At 41.3% G+C, this 19,793-nt stretch overlaps 3 protein-coding genes across 4 annotated transcripts; 1 reads left to right on the top strand and 2 right to left on the bottom strand.

The window, feature by feature from the left end:
• Positions 1-1,032: 1,032 nt before the first annotated feature.
• Positions 1,033-10,909, bottom strand: LOC308389083 (SH2 domain-containing adapter protein F-like). Of its 2 annotated transcripts, none has more exons than XM_080870229.1 (8): positions 10,698-10,909; positions 6,607-6,856; positions 6,308-6,409; positions 6,042-6,204; positions 5,633-5,869; positions 5,236-5,401; positions 4,097-4,169; positions 1,033-2,229 (listed from the first exon to the last, which is right to left on the bottom strand). In XM_080870229.1, exons 2-8 carry the CDS (start codon positions 6,850-6,852, stop codon positions 2,023-2,025), a joined length of 1,194 nt encoding a protein of 397 aa, XP_080726355.1. In that variant the 5' UTR covers positions 6,853-6,856; positions 10,698-10,909; the 3' UTR covers positions 1,033-2,022. The 2 variants fall into 2 exon arrangements, with proteins under 2 accessions (XP_080726355.1, XP_080726354.1); XM_080870228.1 differs by having other exon boundaries at positions 4,050-4,169; positions 10,698-10,908.
• A 2,064-nt stretch (positions 10,910-12,973) lies between these two features.
• On the bottom strand, positions 12,974-16,886 carry yju2 (YJU2 splicing factor homolog). The gene is made up of 8 exons (XM_080870090.1): positions 16,734-16,886; positions 16,368-16,468; positions 15,370-15,514; positions 15,124-15,258; positions 14,858-15,039; positions 14,536-14,686; positions 13,503-13,674; positions 12,974-13,321 (listed from the first exon to the last, which is right to left on the bottom strand). Exons 1-8 carry the CDS (start codon positions 16,755-16,757, stop codon positions 13,209-13,211), a joined length of 1,023 nt encoding a protein of 340 aa, XP_080726216.1. The 5' UTR covers positions 16,758-16,886; the 3' UTR covers positions 12,974-13,208.
• LOC308389004 (cocaine- and amphetamine-regulated transcript protein-like) lies at positions 15,532-19,526 on the top strand. The gene is made up of 4 exons (XM_080870091.1): positions 15,532-16,352; positions 18,236-18,581; positions 18,755-18,835; positions 19,042-19,526. The coding sequence occupies exons 2-4, from the start codon at positions 18,432-18,434 to the stop codon at positions 19,147-19,149; spliced, it is 339 nt and encodes a 112-aa protein (XP_080726217.1). The 5' UTR covers positions 15,532-16,352; positions 18,236-18,431; the 3' UTR covers positions 19,150-19,526.
• The last annotated feature ends 267 nt before the right edge of the window (positions 19,527-19,793 follow it).

Below are 19,793 nucleotides of genomic sequence, written 5' to 3'. Positions count from 1 at the left end.
AATTTCAAGGAACTCTGTGAAGAGCTAAGACTGAAAACTGTGCACAAGATGGAAGGGCCTCTTTCTAAACAACTGCACATTCCACCATGTAAAACATTGTTAAGCTTTGTAGTTATGTACAACTATCAAACAATTGCGCATAAATACAAGTTATTCAGATGTATCACCACTTTGTAAAGGACTGGAAGACCCAAACTGTCATCGTCAGATGAGAGGAAATCGGTTAATGTCCACAAGCTCAGCTGAAATTTGTAGCTGACCACATAAAGAAGTCGAAAACCTACTAAAGAAAAGTTTGATGGTCAGACGAGACAAAGATTGAGCTGGCTAGAATGACAAGGTGAGGCTGTCAAACCTACAAACATCAACAGCTATCAGGTATGGTGGTGTTTTTTTTTGCCTGTCCCTTGTGGTTCTTTAGCCGTCAGAATTGATCATGGCCTTGCTATATTGGCCCATTTGATCAGCCTTTGTTGTTATTTCTTTTATTTTCAGTTGTTACAGACGGACAGACATGGGCTGGGGGACAGGAAAGTGAGAAAGGGCACTTTAAAAACAACAACAAAAAAACAACAACAACAACAACAAAAACAACAACAAAAAAACCCCAAAAATAACAACAACAACTGGGGGTTCCAACAGGACTGTGACTGTAATTGCACATAAACTGATAAAGCAGACCAATACAGGACATCCAGAATTTCCTTACCAAAGCCACAACCTTGAATCCTACCATTTTAAACTTGTTTAATTTTGACACTGTGTGGATTAGAAAAAAATCCAAAATAAATTCGAAGTTGTGCACCATATTCTTTTTTTTTAAAAATCCATCATTCCATCTGGGAAAAAAGAAGCGTGTGTAATTTTCTAAGCTAAACTGTGTGCTGGAGGAGTAACTTGAACTTACCTTTAATTCAATTCCAAATTTTAATTTACATTATTACATTTATCATTATGAAGCTCATATGAAACATTATTTATTTAAAAAAAAAAAAAAAAAAAAAAAAAAAAAAAAGGAATGCAGAGACAAACTGAAAACACCACAACCTTTATTTTTTACAGGGTTTTAAAATTTTATAAAATAGCACAGTCATTAAAATACCAAAGCTTCTTTGATAATCATGTTCACAAAGCCACAAGCTTTCAGTATAATACTGTAGTTAATATTCTCTAAACTAGTATTGCAGGAGTCTGTTATTGTGTGATGCAGTCAACTTTGTGTTGTTCACACATTAACAAGAGGAGCCAAGAACACTGCAGGGCAAAACGGCTACAGCATCAAGTAACATTGGCGGGCCTCTGAAACGCGCAGAGAGAAAACCCCAGGGCGCAGAGATGGTCCGGCTTAAATATGTAGTGTTTGGTTCATAATTGTAACTAAAACTTAAAAAATATATATATATAACAACAATACTGCTTGTAGTCACAGCATGATTTCAACTGCATTTCCAACCTTTTAAACTTAGTTCTCAATCCTCACACCAGAGCTCCAATCACTTTGACCTTTTGTCAGTTTAAAAACATGAAATTCATGTGACAAGAAAAAACAAACAAACAAAAAACTGGATTATTGGCACAAGCTAAGGCCACCCTGACCCCACCAATAATATTCTTTAAGTCTGCTTCACATTTGACAGCAATAAAGACAAAACTCCATGCAAGATTACATAAATTCTACCGTCTCAAGACTAGATTTTGTCTTTTTCCTCTGTGAGGTGAAAGTACTGAGCTAACAATCCTATTATCAACAATTGCTGACTTTCAAGAGTCCGTGACAGATAAATAGAGGGATTTCAGTGATGTACTGTTTCACAGATTCCTTAAGCACTGAGCTCTCTTGTAAGCGGCCAGTGTAGATACAGGGATTAAAGTAAAAACAGAAAAGATGGCACCAGATGGTCCAATCTCTTGCAAGCTGTGCAGGTAGAATGGCAGTGTCATAGCATGTAGGACACAGGTAGAAATAGGTAAATACTAAGAATATATATGTATATAAGAATATATTCAGTAGCACCATGAAAATCAGGATGTGTATGTCACCGTCAGAGGGTCTGCACTGGGACAGGATACAGCAGGGACATGTGCTCGGCTCCTCTGATTGGCAGCTTGTGTGTCGTGTAGTAGGTGATGACCTCGGGGATGGTCGAGAACGGAGGGCTGTTCTCTCCGAGGACGTAGCGGCCGTCTGGGGACTGGGTGAACTTCATATGCATGAAGCCTTTGCAGCTCCTGACAATAAAGAGACAGTGCAGATGAGCCTCAACTTGCCTGACAGGAATGTTAATTAGTACACTGAAAGACTGAGAATGAAAGTGTGTGTGCGTTTGTGTGTGTGCATGAGCATTACAGAATGTTTTAAGACCTTATAATTATCAAAACTGCCACCTGGAACAAATATGTCACGTTATGTTTCGTACAACAATCGGAGCGCCACACAGCTTTCTGTGATGAAAGTATTCCTGCAGTCTCAGATCAACATTCCAATTGTGTTATCATCATTGCTTGGGGTGGGCCGCACACAATCAGCCCATTCAGTTTTGCTTAATTAAAAAGTTTCAACAGGAACAACAACAAAAAACTGTAAAGGGAACTGGAGAGTTGTCATTCAACCAGGAGTCAGCATCTGTGCCTATTATTTTGGTATGAATTGCCGACAGTTTTATTCCTTCTCACTGTGAATCACTGATGACTGTTTATATAACCGAGCCTCAATCTCTAAATGTCAAACTTTGAAACTGGTGTCAAACATATAAATACAAATCCTTCACTTTTCCTCTAACGTAAAGAGTCATGTGACACACTTAGATGTATAAAAATACTGTGTTTTAAACTCATTTATAGGTATTTAATCCAAATGTGTTCAGGTCTCTGGGACTATGACTCTCTCTCTCTCTCTCACACACACACACACACACACACACACACGTAACTTTTACTGCACGGCTTCCTTCTGTGGTATTAGTGAAGGGTCTATGAAACAGAAAATCTGATTGGGAATAGGTTATTAATTGATATAATTAATGTACCATTAATCTCACTATGCACCCTCAGAACTAGCTTTAATGTCAACTTATTCATTCTGCAAAGTGAAGTTTAGGGATCCAAGATAAAAACAATGGCCAAAATCATCGCTTAGAGAAGCTTGGGTTCGTCTTCCTGTAATTTTGTTGGTGCGTTGGTGGTAAAGATAGCAATCATTAAAGACAACATCTTGAGTTCAAACAGGTCTTTCCTGCACCTCTCTTTTTCCTTGTATTTGTTATGTCATCACCTTCTACAAATACCCTTATTTAACCCAACACGCATGTGGTATGAAAGCAAACTCGAGCACCTGAAAAATGCGTTTTTTTTATTCTGAACGCAAAATTCAGCTTGAGCTTTTACACATCTGGCTTTCTTCCATCAAAACAATATTTTAGATCAGATTCTATCACATTACCAAAACAGGGCTTTGGCAGCAGTTTGTTCAAGTTTCCCTTCATCCATTTTGCAGCTACATTTCACTTTCTTTTTTCCCTTTTGCTAATTTGCTGATTTGATCAGTGGTTTAAGCACATAATATGCTCAGAGAATCCACAAATATTTTGGTAAAAAAAAAAAAAAAAAAAAATTGCACCAGAGTGCAAACAAATTCCTGTGCTCTTTCAGCTCACTGCTTCAAAATAATACAGATGTGAGATTGGGAGCAATTCCCAGCATTCCTATGATCTTTTCCAAGCAGCTGTTTCCATGTTGGTTATTAAAGAGACTAAAAAAAAAAAAAAAAAAAAAAAGACACTTGCTGAGAGAAAAAAAGCCAGAAAAAAAAAAAGGTTGTTGTAACCAAGTGAGAACAGAGAAACTAGAAAAATGATGTGCAACAATACCCAAATGGGTGGGTGCGTGGGGGACCAGATCACATAAATTTCGGAAGGGCCTAAAGCCAAGTACACAAGGGAATAATTACCCTTTAACAGAGTGCGGTAATATTGAAGTAAGACAACATGAAGGGTTTTTTCCTTCTTTTTGATGCACTCCACACCGCAGCATTCAGGGACACTCATGTTTACCTGAGGGAGAGAGAGTAGTCGTTTCGGCACGTCTGGCTATTTCTCACCAGGTAGGAGCTCTCTTTGCACAGAGTCAGCAGACTTTCTGCTTCTGCCCGGCTCAGGGCTCCATGGTACCACCTGCAGGCAAGCAGCAGGACAGCATAACACAAAGCTAAACATTTTATAAAGTCATAACTGCATTAATCTTTTCATAAAACAGTTGCAAAATTGTATACATTGTTTACAGCAATGGTCATAAGTGCATATCAGCCAGCTTTATATCAGCGTGAACTTAAAATATTTGTTTTCCTTTTGTTGTTGCTGATGGTAACCCATCACATTTAGGATGTGAAACGCAGAAGACAAGACAACACCAAACATGTGACAGTAATCGCCACAATTTCTTTATAATCAAATAAAAAAAGAAAATAAGCCAAGCCGAGTGCGGCTGGTTGTGTTTTGCAGATGCAAATGCGAGAGGAAATGCAAAGCTCCAGCCTCCATTTCTGATTTATTCTGTGAGTCACACAGGTCAGACTTTGTTCTTAAGCCAAGTTTTGCATGTTTCAATTTAAAAAAAAAAAAAAAAAAAGAAAGAAAGAAAAAAGTAAATGTTGGGATGAATTTTTCAAGTCGTTAAGTTGTAGGCATTTCCTTTATGAAGTTTATTTCGTCTGGGATGGCTGTCAGTACATAAAATTCCCCTTTACAACAACAGTAACTGAAAACTGTGTAGCCTAACAAGTACTGGCTTTTACTTTCTGTCTCTCACTCACTCACACACACACACACACACACACACACACACACACGTAATCTAAAGAAACTTAACAAAACAAACTAAACCTGCGAACTTTTCTTTCTTTCTTTTTTTTCTTTTTTTTTTTTTTTTAAATGCAAGACGATGCATGTCTGGACCAACGGCCTTGAACTTAAACCAGTTCAAGGCCGTTTTATGTTTTGGTTTATTTGAATGACCTTTCCCCCCCCCCCATTTTGAAAAACAAACAAACAACAAAAAAACCCAAAGATTTTGAGGAACTTCACTTAAAAACAAAAGACAATTAATTACTTAGAAGCATGATGAAAGTAAAAGGGTATGTTGTGCAAGAAAGACTGCTATTTTTTGGAAGTAGAATAAAAAAAAGAAAAAGAAAACTAGTAGAGCCAACATCAAAGGTTAAGACTGTGAATCTCAACTTACACTTGCTTCTCCAGCGGCAGAGATGGATCCACCCTCTCTCCCAAGAGCGAAGGAGTGTCACCTACAAGACGGAGTGTAGTTGCCTCTGATGTGGCGCCTGTCATGGTAAGCCTGGACTGTTCTGTGTGACCTCGTGATCGCTCTCTTTCAGTCCCTTCAAACTGAACTATGGGCACACAGAGAGAAAATGATACGTCAAAGACAAGTAGTTACAGAACTGTAATAAATGGCCTGTATTTGTATAGCGCTTTACTAGTCCCTAAGGACCCCAAAGCGCTTTACACATCCAGTCATCCACCCATTCACACACACATTCACACACTGGTGATGGCAAGCTACATTGTAGTCACAGCCGCCCTGGGGCGCACTGACAGATACCAGGAAATCCCCAATTTACCTGCTAGGGCTTTAGAGATGTTGTCCTTCTTCCACTCCCACGGCTGGTCGTATTCATCAGCCGGCCTCTCGTCATCCTGAGGCAGCCTGCTCTCCTTGCTGTCTATCACCCCACCCTCAACCTTCTGAGGCGGACCAGCTCGATGGTGGTACCGAGTCCTCTCCTCATATGGGTTGTCATATAGCTGACTGCCATCTCCACTCCCAGACCGGTTGGCCATCATGTTGTGCTGTAGTTCTGCACAGGAAACATAGAAGGTGAAAACTTCACCTTTACCCCTCCTAAGAATTGGGTAAGTATTTCTTCCCAAAACACTTGTACCTCAATAAAATGCACAATAAATGTGAATTATTTATGGTACGGTAAGTATTTCACCATATACAAGTATCAACTTTTATGTAGAGGAAACCTGAAATGATTCGCTGGGCCTCAAATGGCTCCATGTAACTGCAGCAGTCTGCTGGTGCAGATTTGGGCTCCCAGTTTGTTCTGGCTCTTGGGTGTGGATGTGCGTCAAAAGGATCCGAGTAATCTGCGTCGGCCTCTGACGCTGCTGGGGCAGAGGGAACCACCTTAGTGGGGGGGATAGAAACAAAGCGAATTACACAAATTAAATGCAATGACATTGGACCTCAGTGTTTTGAGATTGTGATTGTCTGAAATAACAATGCTTACAGGTTCCTCCTGAACAGTCACAGGGCTCAGAGGGACTTTACAGCGACCAAATTCCTGAGAGTCCACTTTAATCAGTCTGTGTTTTGGAGACACAAGTTTTACCTAAATGTAAGACATGGATAGAGAACACATTAGATAATGAATCGAACATCACCCAAACAGGCGCATATCTTTTTTGGAGCATGTGCATTTAAAAGTGGTCATTGTGAGGCAATTTATGTAGGGACACATGGCTTTTTTGAGGAGGGAACATAAGCTGCATGTGCGCATGACTGTAAAAAAAGGAGTCCAAGTCATACCTCTACACCATTAGGCAGCGCTGAACCAAATGCAGGGAAAGAGGGAAGGCTCACAGTGGCATTACAGGAGCCGAAACCACCATTCTGATGCTCCTTATCAGTGTGCTGGTACGGGTCCTCAAAATCTAGCTCCTTCTGAGCTCTGTAGGCCCTCAAAATCTCGCTCTCGCTGTAATCTGGTCTCGGGGGTTGTGGAGGATCACGCCTGCTGCCAAAGTTCAGGTAGTCCTTCAGCCACTTTGCCATGGATCTGTGGGGATGAAGTAGTAAATATCACATTGTAGGAACTGTTTAGTGATTATTAAATTGGCCATTTCAGCTGCACCATCTTACTTAACAGAAATGCACAAATCTGCACAAATTTCTTCCACCTTTGTTTCCGGCGCCCCCCATGTGCGGCAGCCTGTTACAGCAGCTCTGCTCATTCTGAGTTTCTTTCTTTCTTATCTTTTCTTCTCGTAATTTTTTATAACTAAGGATCAGCTGTTAGCGCTGCGTCCCGCAGCGGTACTGCCGGCGGACAGACCCGACATTCCCAGCGAGCTGAGGAGGAAAAGACGGGGGTGTCGTGCTGGGAAGGAGCGCCGTCGCCCGAGAAGGAGACGTTATCGACCATCTCTTCCTTCTGTAATCATTGGAAACGTAAGATCTTTGCCCAATAAGATGGATGAGCTCACGTCGCTAACCTGGTCACAGAGGGAGTACCGGCAATGTAGCATCATGATGCTAACGGAGTCGTGGCTAACACCGCTAACTCCGGACACAAGCGTGACACTACCGGGATTTCAGATGCTGCGAGCGGACAGGACGAGAGAGAGCGGTAAGAGGAAAGGAGGGGGACTGGCAGTTTTTGTGAACGACAGATGGTGTAACCCTGGGCACATCACTGTGAAAGAACAACTCTGCAGCAGAGACATTGAGCTGTTAGCTGTTAGCATGCGTCCGTACTATCTGCCCCGGGAATTCTCGCATGTTATCGCAATAACAGCGTATGTCCCCCCCCTCGGCCAACGCGGATGCAGCCTGTGACACTCTCCACTCAGTGGTCAGCAGACTGCAAACACAATCTCCGAGAGCCCTTCTCATAATATCAGGGGACTTCAATCATGCCTCTTTGGACTCCACACTGCCCACCTTCACCCAGTATGTGACCTGCTCAACCAGAGACACTAAAACACTGGACTTACTGTATGCCAATGCTGAAGAGGCATACAGTTCATCACCTCTCCCTCCCCTGGGCAAATCTGACCACAACCTGGTGCACCTTGTCCCTGTGTATGAGCCCTTAGTGCGCAGGGTGCCACCAGCCACCCGCACAGTGCAGAGATGGTCAGAGGAGAGCGAGGAGGCTCTTAAGGACTGTTTTGAGTCGACTGTGTGGGAGGTGATCTGTGACGACCATGGAGAGGACATCGACAGCCTTACTACATGCATTACTGACTATATTAATTTCTGTGTGGATAACACCGTACCTACCAGGACTGTACGGTGTTTCTCCAACAACAAACCTTGGATTACCCCAGAAATTAAAGCTGTCCTCAAGCAGAAGAGGAGGGCCTTCAAATCCAAAGAGGAGTTGAAAAGGGTGCAGAGAGAGTTGAGGGGACCTATAAGGAATGGGAAGGACAGCTACAGGCAGAAGATGGAGAACCAGCTTCAGCAAAACAACGTTGGTGAAGTCTGGAGAGGCCTCAGAACCATCTCAGGCCACAAACAGCAGAACTCTCTGCCTGGGAGGGATGTGAGGTGGGCAAATGAACTGAATCATTTCTTCAACAGATTTGATTCAACCATGAGACAGTCTACAACATCGGCTGCAGACTCACCCACCCCCACTGCTGCTGTTCCACCTCTGACACCTCAGACACTTCACACCTCCTCTACTCTCCCTGCTCACTCCTCCCCACCCCCAACAACAGCATCCAATACACACTCAACACAAGGCTCCAGCCTGTCTCTCTCAACCACCCAGGTTAGGAGGGAACTGAGGAGGATTAATGGCAAGAAGGCAGCGGGCCCAGATGGCATCAGCTCGAGGGTCGTCAGGTCCTGCGCGGACCAACTGTGTGGGGTGATGGAGCACCTCTTCAACCTGAGCCTGAGGTTGGGAAGAGTCCCACAGCTCTGGAAAACCTCCTGTGTTGTACCAGTGCCAAAGACTTCACGCCCCAAGGACCTCAACAGCTACAGGCTGGTGGCTCTGACATCCCACCTGATGAAGACCCTGGAGCGGTTGGTCCTGGCTCAGCTTCGGCGCCTAACAAGCTCATCACTGGACCCACTTCAGTTTGCCTACCAGCCTGGCATTGGAGCGGATGATGCCGTCATTCACCTCCTACATCGTTCCCTCGCTCACCTGGAGACCGCTGGAAGCACTGTGAGAATCATGTTCTTTGATTTCTCCAGTGCCTTCAACACCATTCTTCCCTCGGTTCTGAAGGACAAGCTGGAGAACTCTGGAGTGGACCATCACCTCACTACCTGGATCCTGGACTACCTCACCGACCGACCACAGTATGTGAGGACTCAGGGCTGTGTGTCGGACAGGGTCGTCTGCAGTACGGGGGCCCCACAGGGAACGGTTCTGGCTCCGTTCCTCTTCACCATCTACACTGCAGACTTCTCCCACAATTCCACCCAGTGCTTCCTGCAGAAGTTCTCTGATGACTCTGCAATAGTCGGCCTCATCACTGATGGGGACGACAAGGAGTACAGAGGACTGACTCAAGACTTTGTGGACTGGTGCCAGCTGAACTACCTCCAGATCAATGCCAGTAAAACCAAGGAGCTGGTGGTAGACTTCCGCAGGCACAAGCATTCTCCACTGCAACCACTGAACATCCAGGGTATGGACATTGAGGCTGTGGACAGCTACAGGTACCTTGGTGTTCATCTGAACAACAGACTGGACTGGACTCATAACTCAGACGCCCTCTACAGGAAAGGGCAGAGCAGGCTGTACCTGCTGCGGAGACTCAGGTCGTTTGGGGTGGAGGGCCCACTCCTGAAGACCTTCTATGACTCTGTGGTGGCTTCTGCTATCTTTTATGGTGTGGTCTGCTGGGGCGGCAGCATCTCTGCTGGGGACAGGAAGAGACTGAACAGGGTGATCCGAAGGGCCAGCTCTGTTCTAGGATGCCCTCTGGACCCAGTGGAGGTGGTGAGTGACAGGAGAATGGCGGCTAAGCTGTCATCCCTGTTGGACAACGTCTCCCACCCCATGCAGCAGACTGTGACAGCACTGAGCAGCTCCTTCAGTGGGAGACTGCGGCACCCACGGTGTGGGATGGAGAGATTTCGCAGGTCTTTCCTCCCCACTGCTGTCAGACTCCACAACAAAGACTTTAACTGAACAAACACACACATCCACACATGTGCAATAACACTAAGTGCAATAATCTTTTCTGGCATCGTTGTATTTTTACTCAGTTGTATATAGCATTCGTATTCTATTTTTATCTTATTGTATATTTTTATTCTATTTTATTCTACTGTATATAGTATATTATTTTATTCTATTCTGTACAGCTGTGTACTGTATTTATTCTTATTGTATTCTAATTTTTGCGTCATAACTTTTGCACTGTCCACTTCCTGCTGTGACAAAACAAATTTCCCACGTGTGGGACTAATAAAGGTTATCTTATCTTACCTTATATTCCCTGACAAAGTCACCCCCAAAACAGAGAGCTATTGTTACAACAATATACTCAACAGGTTAGGCAAGATTAACCCCTAATCTTAAACCCGTGTGGTTAGCTTGCATAAGATTTCCTCTGGTTTAATAAACAGCAAAGCAGATCTCAGCGTCCACTGACAATCGCTAGTTAGCATTAGGTTGTAAATTAAAGGTGTTCAATCAATCACTTTCTCATAACACTGGATTAAGGGTAGCATTTCCCTCCTAAAAAAATACTCTTAAAGAGCTTAACAGCTAACGAATCCTACTGTCTTTTAGTTTAAGAAGTTATGAGTTGGAGTATTGAGCTGTGCAGTTAAATATGAGTCACTGCAGTGTTAACATGTCTAAGCTAAGTTAGCCGAGTAGCAGCTACCGTCAGTTTCTGCTAACGTTACTTCTTTAGGCTCACCCTTTTTCTTTGCATTGACGGTCACCCGTTCCAGTTATGTCTTTGTGGTTACCATCCGGGTTTTAGTGTTAATGCTGTCCAGTCTCAAAGTAAAACATATGCAATCGCTAAAATTAGCTTCGGAGCCAAGCAGGTCAGACAGCTAATGCTAGCCGGACCAGAGGAGACACTGGAGCAGACCGTCTCCGACACACCACACAGCCACGGCGGACTGGATTAAAGGGGAGGGGACACACATTTATTTATTTATTTATTTGTTCATTATTTTTGTGAGTCGACATTAAAGTCATACGAACCCTGCCTAATCCACTGTTTAAACTGCAGCGCTGTGAATAATCCTCATTCTTTCAAAAATAATCCCCGCCATCGTGGAATATTTTGCTTTTCATCTGTTTTCTACACTGAAGAGTGTGCGACGTATCACTGTGAACTTTAACCTTCTACATTGTTCACATATGCTAAATTTTAGATTATCTTTGAAATTTGAATTGGGCTTTAAATGATTGTACTGCATACAACTTTAATTATTTTTAAAAACAAAAATTGGGTGAAAATTTTTAATCTATTTTTGCTTTTTCTAATCCACACTGGATCAAAAATAGACATACAGCCTTAAATATATAAATGCACTCACCATGTATTTTAATAAGTGGTGTTTGAAGGTTCTACAGCATCTAGTAACTGGCCATGGCCTATTAAGTTCTCATTGGTAATCACAATCGACTACATCTGGTAGTTTCTCTTTGCCAGCATATAAAGGATTTATTTGACAGCACACATTGGATTGACCAATTCTCATAACAATAGAAAAGTCCAAGGAACTCAGTGAAAATAAGAAAGAAAATTACATAGAAGAGGCAAAGGTATTTCGGAACCACTTCAAAATAACTGCATATTCCAAGATTTCACTTCAAACAGCTGTACGTAATCGCCAAGGACTGGAGGAAGACCAAAATTGTCATCCTCAGATGAGAAAAAAATTGGTTAAGATGTTAGAAACAACCCAAGAAGCACCTGGGCTCATGCCTGCCATGAACTGGAAACTGTTGAAACACAGTGTCACGGTCCACAGCGAAGACAGTTTTACATATCTGTAGACGGAGAGGGTGCTGAAAGACGCAGCTACTCCAAAATCAACACCTTCAAGCTTGACTGAAATGTGACGCTGACCACATGAACAAGTCAAATGCCTTCTGGAGAAAAAAATGGATTGTCAGGCAAGAGAAAGTCTGACCGATTTGGCCACAATTACAAGAGGTATGTTTGGAGGAGCAGAGGTGAGACTTTCAAATATAAAAACACTGTAGGGTACCAAATGTAAATGATGGTGGTTCATTTTCTGGAGCTGTTTTGCTGTCAGTTGAACTAGTTCATTTCACAAAGTGCAAAGAACTAGGCCTACCTCCACATTCTTCTACTTCACCTCAACTCAAAAGCTAGACACAGTTGGGTCTAGCTTTCCCATAGGACTGTTGTCCTATGGGAACGGAAAAAGCAGGCTAAAATTAAGCTTCTGGAACGGCCTTCCCAAAGTAAACCTCAGTCCCGCTGGAAATTTGTGAACTATGCTTAAAAGCGGGGTTGGTGTGAGGAAATCAACAAAATTCACTGCACTAATTCTACCAAAAACAGTGATCAAATATCTTGCCAGAAGCTTGTTGATGGCTAGCAGAAAAGTATGGCTAAGGTGCAACTTTGTTTAACAAAAATCATTAAAGATGCTGTACAATAATTCCACCCTGGAACAATTCCACAACTACTTAATTTATTCTGGGCTCTGAGTTAGACTACATTATGCATTTTGATTTTTAATAATGCTGGCTGCCTGAGGTGGAGCCAGCTTATGTATATGAAATGAAAGTTAAATCCAGTTAATCCTGTCTGCGGAGGGGGGGAAAAAACTACACAAATGAATTTGGATTACTGATTTACTGACTTATCTTGGCTTTGTGGTCAAATGTTGAAATGAGCTTCCTTTGAAGGGTGTCTGGGCTCTCCCTTTGAGGCAAGGTGGGGAGCTTGTTCATTTACAAGAGCAGAACTTCTACTGTTCCACAATGAAAGACGTCCGTTGAATTGGTTTGGAGACTAGATTAGGATGCCCCCTCCTGGACCTGGATGGCTCTTTGGTGGTGCGTTTAGGGCATGGACCTCAAGACCAAGGACAAGCTGAGAAATAACCCAATATGTTGCACATATGTTTCTCTGCTGGCTTGGAAACACCAGCATTATAATATGCTTTTAAGACACGGAGTTAAAAAAAAATGCTACATACAAACAGTACAGACATTTTAATAAACATTAAAATATACAGGTGGTATAGTCACAGGACAAACAGACCCATTTTTCTGTGGATCTGACTGGATTTAAAGAACGGGGGGGGGGGGAATCCTTAAGCTGATTTATATGAGATTTCAATATCTGTACAGCATTACAAACAGGGCTTAAGCACTGTATTCCTTTCTGCACAATACATATAGTTGTATGTCAGTCACTTGAGTCATCTTGTTCTCATTCGCTGTCATTGCTGTCACTGTCTGAATACGCCCCCAACAGGCTGAGGGATGATGACCCATTTTGTGTGGTGACGGGTTTAGAAGCATCTGTCGTCGCTGGCTTTGAATCTGAAAAACAAGACAAACAAAGACTATCTTACAATGAAGAAAAAGCTAACTTTTGATTAAAGATGTGAACAAGTACCAACACGAAGGACATAGTTTGGTGAGAGAAAAACAAAAGTCAAGTACAAAATGCCAGAGACTTCAAATAAAAGAGGCCAAAGTGTGCAGGATAACGATGTGTTACCTGTCTGTGAGATAGGAGCAGCAGTTTCCGTTACTGAACTGGGTTTGCTCACAGTCATTACTGGTTTCTTTCGGACAATCAGTGAACCTAATGCTCCTTTACCACCCAGCGTCCCGACACTCCTCTCCCAGCTCTCCACCTTGGCCTTCTTTGCTCCTCCAGCTGAAGCTCCCTGTAGAAAGGATGAGGAAAACACAGCCCAAAGCTTTTCGGTCAGCAACACATAGAAAATTCTCATTAAGTACATTGTGATTGTGGAATTCTGTATTTAAAGACAATGAGCATTGTGAAAGTCACTGGCCTTAACTGCCACAACCTTACATATAAACCCTCTTCCAAAGAAGCTGAGAAAGTATGTAAATGAAAACAGAACATCATATTTAACATTTAAACTGAAAACCACTGTGTAGTATCACCTCGTCTTTAACAATAGTTTGTTAGCAACCAGCTGATGGACTTTTAGGAGAGGAATTTTCTCTCATTCTCGTCTGATAAGAGATTCTAGCTGCTCAGCAGTCTTTGGCATATTTTTCATTTCATGACTGTGCAGATGTTTTCCACTGATGAATGCAGGCAGCCCAGCTCAGCACCTGGACTTTTCTACTACAATGCCATGCTGTTGTAATAGATGCAGCATTGTCTTGCTGAAATATGCAAAGCTCTCCCAGAAAGACATGGTCTGGATGGAAGAATATGTTGCTCACTCGAAAACCTTTTCAGCATTATTGCTTTTCACTTTGCCTCAGTCAATTTTAAGCTAGGTTTGGGCCACAGAAGATGGCCATATTTCTGGATCACGTTCACATGTGTCATGAGAGGTCTGTGTTAGGTGACTGGGTTTATGAAAACCCAGCTCAATATATTGATCTCCAGACTCTAAACTATAAAATGAAAATCATAGTTCTTTATTCAAACTTTGAAACATTGGAGGTAAAACAGGAAAATGAAGAGGCAGTCACTGAAACCTTGAGGATTATGACTAAATAATCTTGACAGATATTTAGATATGTCACATGTGGGTGGCTATACAGACCTCTGCCTCTGTTGGTTTGTCAGCAGTGAGGATGTCTGTTGGTTTGTCTGAGCTGGACTTGTTTGACTGTTTGCTGCTGCTCTCTTCTTCTGTTTCTGAATCAGAGTCAGACTCTCTGAGTCTTTTCACGAGAGCACGATCCAACATCTCCCTGTTGAACAAAGCACAGTGTAATTTTAAATTTCCACATATACATCTAGCTATGTATTAGATATTATAGCAAAAAACATTTTCAATTAAATATGAAACATGCTTGAGATTGTTCAAAAAAATTTAAAAAAAAAAAAAAATCAGACAATTTTTCTGAGCATGCACAACTCACTTCATTTCACGCTCATCCTCCTCTTTCTCCCGTTCCCGCTCCCTCTTCTCCATCTCTCTGTACTGGTCGATCATTCCCTCAAAGTCCACCAGAGCCTGTCTCTGATTCAGCTCCTTCAACTCCTGCAGGTTCTCCAAAACCTCCATCTCTAACTTTGAATCCTTTGTGCGGTTCTCCAGCACCTGGTCGAGGATTGGGAAACCATTCATTCTGTGTTTCATGTGCCAATTTAAGTAAGAACAGAGGATGACTTTTAAAACACTAACCTTCATGGGGTTGTTCAGTTCCTCTTCTTCCCTCTCCTGCTGGATTCTCTTCTCCTCCTCCTCAATGAGTTTCTCTGCCTGGAAGTTCCGCGTTGCGCCATGCTCCATGGCGTAGTCTGTGTTCTCTGGGTCAGTCTATGACGTCATCATAAGATATAGCATTGTCAACGGGTATTTTATGCCCAATATAAGTGATATCTCTGAGATATCTCTTGCAACTTCGATGATCAGATCATTCACACTTACCTTAAATGTAATTTCAGCAAGACAGCGGGTACATTTGATGTAGAAACGAAAGATAGGCAGTCCCATGTAGGTCTCATTCTGAACGGTCTCTTTGCGTGCATTGAACTTCTTCCCCTTGTAAATGTACTCACCGCATGTTTTACACCTGCAAAGTAGAAGAAATGATGACACTGTAGTGACAGGAGTAATTTAGAGAAGCCAAAAAAAGGTCCTATAAGTGAGCAGCAACCCTGTTTTACTGCAAATAAGCCATATATCTAATGAATAGACTTACATTCATATAAACCAAACCAACCAAGATTCCTGCTTTGACAGTTAGAAATAACCTTAACACTGTACGCTTAAGTCACTAAAAAGCAGAAATATATATGTTAAGGCCATGAATAAACTGGACCTGGAAGTCTCTATTTGGAAAGAAAGCTCTAAAACAGCTCTACCTTCTCCAACAACTTGAAAAATACAATGTTTGTGTCATATAGTCATTCCAAGAGCATGATATAGCTCATTTTTTCTGAAACTGGAAAAAATGTTAAAAGATTATTATTATGTGCTGGATGAAGGTCATTTACCAGAGTTATTAAAAAGAGTAGATGTTACTTTTTTAAACACATCCCACTGTTTAAAATCCTATTTGTTAAATCTCTGAAACTGATGTGAACCGAAGTATGCAAACAGTCATGAGGTCCCAGGTTACTACAGTGGCTGTGTCTGAGTGGGTGAATGTGATCTAAAGATTGTTTTGCATGTTCATTAAAAGCCCAGAATTACCATGACAGTCATGCCTATGATGAGTGTATATGTCTGACCACAACTGTTGGTACCAGTCCATTCATAACGCTCCAGGGGGCGTTTTTGTTCGCCTTCTCGCATGTTGTTTGGTTGTGTATTCATAACAGCATCCTTTACAACATTAGCTGCATTTCATTGTAAGAAAGTTAAACTTCAGAAGTGTAACCAGGAAACAACTTCTTAGATATACGTGGGTAAGACAAGCATACCTCATATTAAATGGAGCCATCAATCTGACCACATACTGACGATCTTTGGGGAGCTTTAGCTTCGGGATTTTGGACGGATCGAAATCCGGAGGGTAGTATTTCTGTGGATAGCAAAACACATAGGTTAGCTTACAAACTTGTAGCCATTAGACTAATAATGTCTAATTTTATTACAATATAGTCTTGATACACACTATCGTAGTAACAGTAGTTGAAAAAGCAACGCTACCTACCAGCTTTTAGTTAAATTAAACAGAAACTATAAAAAACGCCACACTTAGCTTCAATGCTAACGCCAACCTGCTCTGGTCCTATAGTATTTTAATAACAGCAGTGAAGTACCAGTTTTAGAGTTCATATACTTACATTCAATACTTTTCTTTCGGACATTTTTTACTGTTGCTGTTACCCAAACGTACAGAAAAAAAACGCTGGAAAGTCGCAACACCTCTTGTAAACTGCAAGATAAGCTTCCGGTTGCTTGTTCAATTGCTTCCCTCCTCCAAATTGCGCTCGCCCCCGCGCGGTAAAAGTGAGAAACAACAGCAACAACAAAATATTTTAACAATGGATATTGAATACATTTATTATAAAAAAAATCATTGTCAAGGGAAATACATGTATAACGACTTGAATTACTTGGATTTTTACAGTTCTCTCCTTCAAACCCCCCAAATCCCTTTATCCTTTGCTGCCATTCTACCTGAATGACTCATATAAGCTTTATATATTGAACAGGGCCCTCAGGTGCTGTCTGCTTTGTCTTTTTTTTCCCCAACATAGTGAAAGGGATCATGACCAGCATGGTAAATGGCGTAAAACGATTTGTCAGTGATATGGGGGTCAGTAATATGGTTTGGTGTGTAAACAGAAGCCTGACAGCCTCACATATTCATTCCCATTACTCTTGGGAGGGTAAGGGGAGGGTTAAGGTTATTCCTACAAAAGGAAATTGTATCTTGATTACATATTGGTCTCTGTGTTGGTCAGCCTGTCTGATTTAAACTTTGCAGAACAGCAGTGACATCAGAAGGGCAGATCGTTAAATAAGAATAAGATATGAATAAAGTTTGACTTTAAGATTAAGGACTTTTGTTTCTGCTATTATTACTATTTTTTAAAGACAAAGAATTGAATTAAAATGAGACAACACCATGTATAGATGGAAGCATTAAATTTTTAGAACTACCCTTTTAGGGTCTACTTTCTGAATGAGAGCACATTTATTAGACTTCACCAATAGCAAACTTGAAAGAAAAAAGTTAAATTACACCAAAACAGATATTTTGTTTGCACATACTGACCCTTATCATCAAGATAACTGTGGCCACGAGTGTGCTATCCCATTAGGCTAATATTGTAAATTCCTAACCTTTTCATTGGTAATCTGTAATTTATAGTGTCAAATGCAAGTCATAAAATCTCCCCAGTGGATTCCTTGTTGTGCATTTTACGCAGTAAATTGTATTTTTCAGTGAAATTATCAGGGCTTTGCAAAACACCACTTTCAAAAATTGGAAACAATTCTGTTGTTGTCTTTTTTGTTGTTTTATTATTTCGATAACTGTGCAATCAAAATGCAGATTAGCTGTTTTACTTGATTTCTCACTCTGATTCTGACACATCAATGTGACGCATCAGTGAGTCAGATATGTGATTAACCAAAAAGGCCACAGAAACAGGTGGAAAAAAATGTGATTTGTTGGGAATTCAATGGGATCAGTTAACTGAAATTGATTGGAAGACTGGGATAAAAAGTTTTAGATAAAGGAGTTTAATTACTCTTTGGTTTCATCATCACTTTCACAAATTTTAATGTCTCACATCGACGTTTGGCTTTCATCTTCTCTTATCGCTTCCTGTTAAAGATGCAAAGGTGCCGAGCAGTGTCATCCATGTCAAAGTTTCCATGAATATTTCAAAGACTGGCTGATGTCAGCAGCACTTGCAAAGAGCCTATAAAGACAGTTTCTGTGGACAAAAGACATCCATCCTCAACACTCCAAAGAAGCGTTTGTCTACTGGAAAAGAGCTCCACCCGCTGAAGAGAAGGACTCCTCCTTTATGTGTCTGAACACAATGGTCAGTGCGCGGACTCTCCTCCTCGCGGTCACCTGCTGCTACGCCTACCTGTACCTCGTTCGCGCAGAGGACTCCTCACTGGAGACGCGCTCACTGGATTTCACCCTGAAAACTCAACAAGAGAAAGACTTGGTGAGAGCTTTTGTTGGGGATGTGGGTTAAGTCGATTTAATTTGTATAAAGAAGGATGTTGATTTTTTTTCTGTATTTAGGGTATTTAAATTATTTGAACAACAATTTTCTTAAAAACAAAGTCCATAGTAAACGTTTTTTGATAATATGACTTTTTATCCCCCCCTGTGCAGATTGACGCATTGCAAGAAGTTCTGGAGAAGCTGAGGAGCAAAGAGATGCCCTTGGAGAAAAAGCATGGATGGTTACCTTCGGTAAGCAGACAAATGAGAAATAAAACAGCACGAAACCTGTTAGATTTTATTTTCTTATTTAAGATTCTCTGAATTTACAACAGTCAGAAAAAAATGAGGATTTTTAGACGTTTGTTTTTATCTAATCAAGATTTTTAAATTCTATAAATCGCAAAAAATTTACAATGTTTTGTCTACAGTGTACTAATTTTATGTTACCCTTTCAGTGTGACGCAGGGGAGCCGTGCGCCGTGCGTAAAGGCGCGCGTATTGGCACGCTGTGTAGCTGTCCACGGGGGACTACTTGTAACTTCTATGTTCTGAAATGTTTGTGATGAGGAAAAAAAAAGATAACAGAAGTACAAGAAATAACGAAAGAGTTCAGGGCTGATAAAAAAAGATGAATGTGAGAAATGACAGGAAGGTCTGCTTCTACTGTTCAATACATTTGTGATAGAAAATAAAATGCTGTAGAATGTGACTTTTTTTTGCCTTTATAAACATTGACTGTTATGAATAAGAGTTTTTGTGAGTCTGTCGTTTTAATTTTTATTTCTCTCGTCCGTGTTAATTATTGTGTCACATCATTGTGTTAATCATTGCGGCATCTTGTGGAAGACTTTTTTTGGTCATAATATTTTACTATATTTATTTCTTTCCCCCTGATTGTTGGAAATACCGCACAGTTAGTTTATAAATAGATTTGTAAGATGAAAATACCAATAAATGAACTTGAATTCAAGGGTCTGTAGAGTGTTACTGCTGCACCTTTGCGGTAATAATATTGCATGGGATATTATAAAATATACATGGAAGTAATTTACAATGGGATCGGCGATTAATAAAAATAGATATTGATCCCTTTGCCACGTGTGATCAATAATTCAGCCTCTTCCTGCCCATTCACTGATGCGCGGCTGAATTCCAGCACAGCAGCTGTCATCCCTGTAATAAAAGGCGCTGTCAGGCTTTTTCAATG

Source organism: Rhamphochromis sp. 'chilingali' (genome assembly GCF_963969265.1).
Source record: "Rhamphochromis sp. 'chilingali' genome assembly, chromosome: 21".
NCBI lineage: Eukaryota > Metazoa > Chordata > Actinopteri > Cichliformes > Cichlidae > Rhamphochromis > Rhamphochromis sp. 'chilingali'.
Note: the sequence above shows the minus strand (reverse complement) of the source record. Positions and strands in the feature narration are given on the sequence as shown.

Coding starts and splice junctions, on each gene's coding strand:
- LOC308389083 (XM_080870228.1), bottom strand. CDS start 6,852: ATGGCAAAGTGGCTGAAGGACTACCTGAACTTTGGCAGCAGGCGTGAT. Junction 5,402..5,632: donor CATCTCTAAAGCCCTAGCAG/GTAAATTGGGGA, acceptor GTGTGCCCATAG/TTCAGTTTGAAGGGACTGAA. Junction 4,170..5,235: donor CTGCCGCTGGAGAAGCAAGT/GTAAGTTGAGAT, acceptor GCTTGCCTGCAG/GTGGTACCATGGAGCCCTGA.
- yju2 (XM_080870090.1), bottom strand. CDS start 16,757: ATGTCCGAAAGAAAAGTATTGAAT. Junction 16,469..16,733: donor CCGAAAGAAAAGTATTGAAT/GTAAGTATATGA, acceptor TGCTATCCACAG/AAATACTACCCTCCGGATTT. Junction 13,322..13,502: donor TGCTCCTATCTCACAGACAG/GTAACACATCGT, acceptor CTTGTTTTTCAG/ATTCAAAGCCAGCGACGACA.
- LOC308389004 (XM_080870091.1), top strand. CDS start 18,432: ATGTGTCTGAACACAATGGTCAGTGCGCGGACTCTCCTCCTCGCGGTC. Junction 18,582..18,754: donor CTCAACAAGAGAAAGACTTG/GTGAGAGCTTTT, acceptor CCCCCTGTGCAG/ATTGACGCATTGCAAGAAGT. Junction 18,836..19,041: donor AGCATGGATGGTTACCTTCG/GTAAGCAGACAA, acceptor TTACCCTTTCAG/TGTGACGCAGGGGAGCCGTG.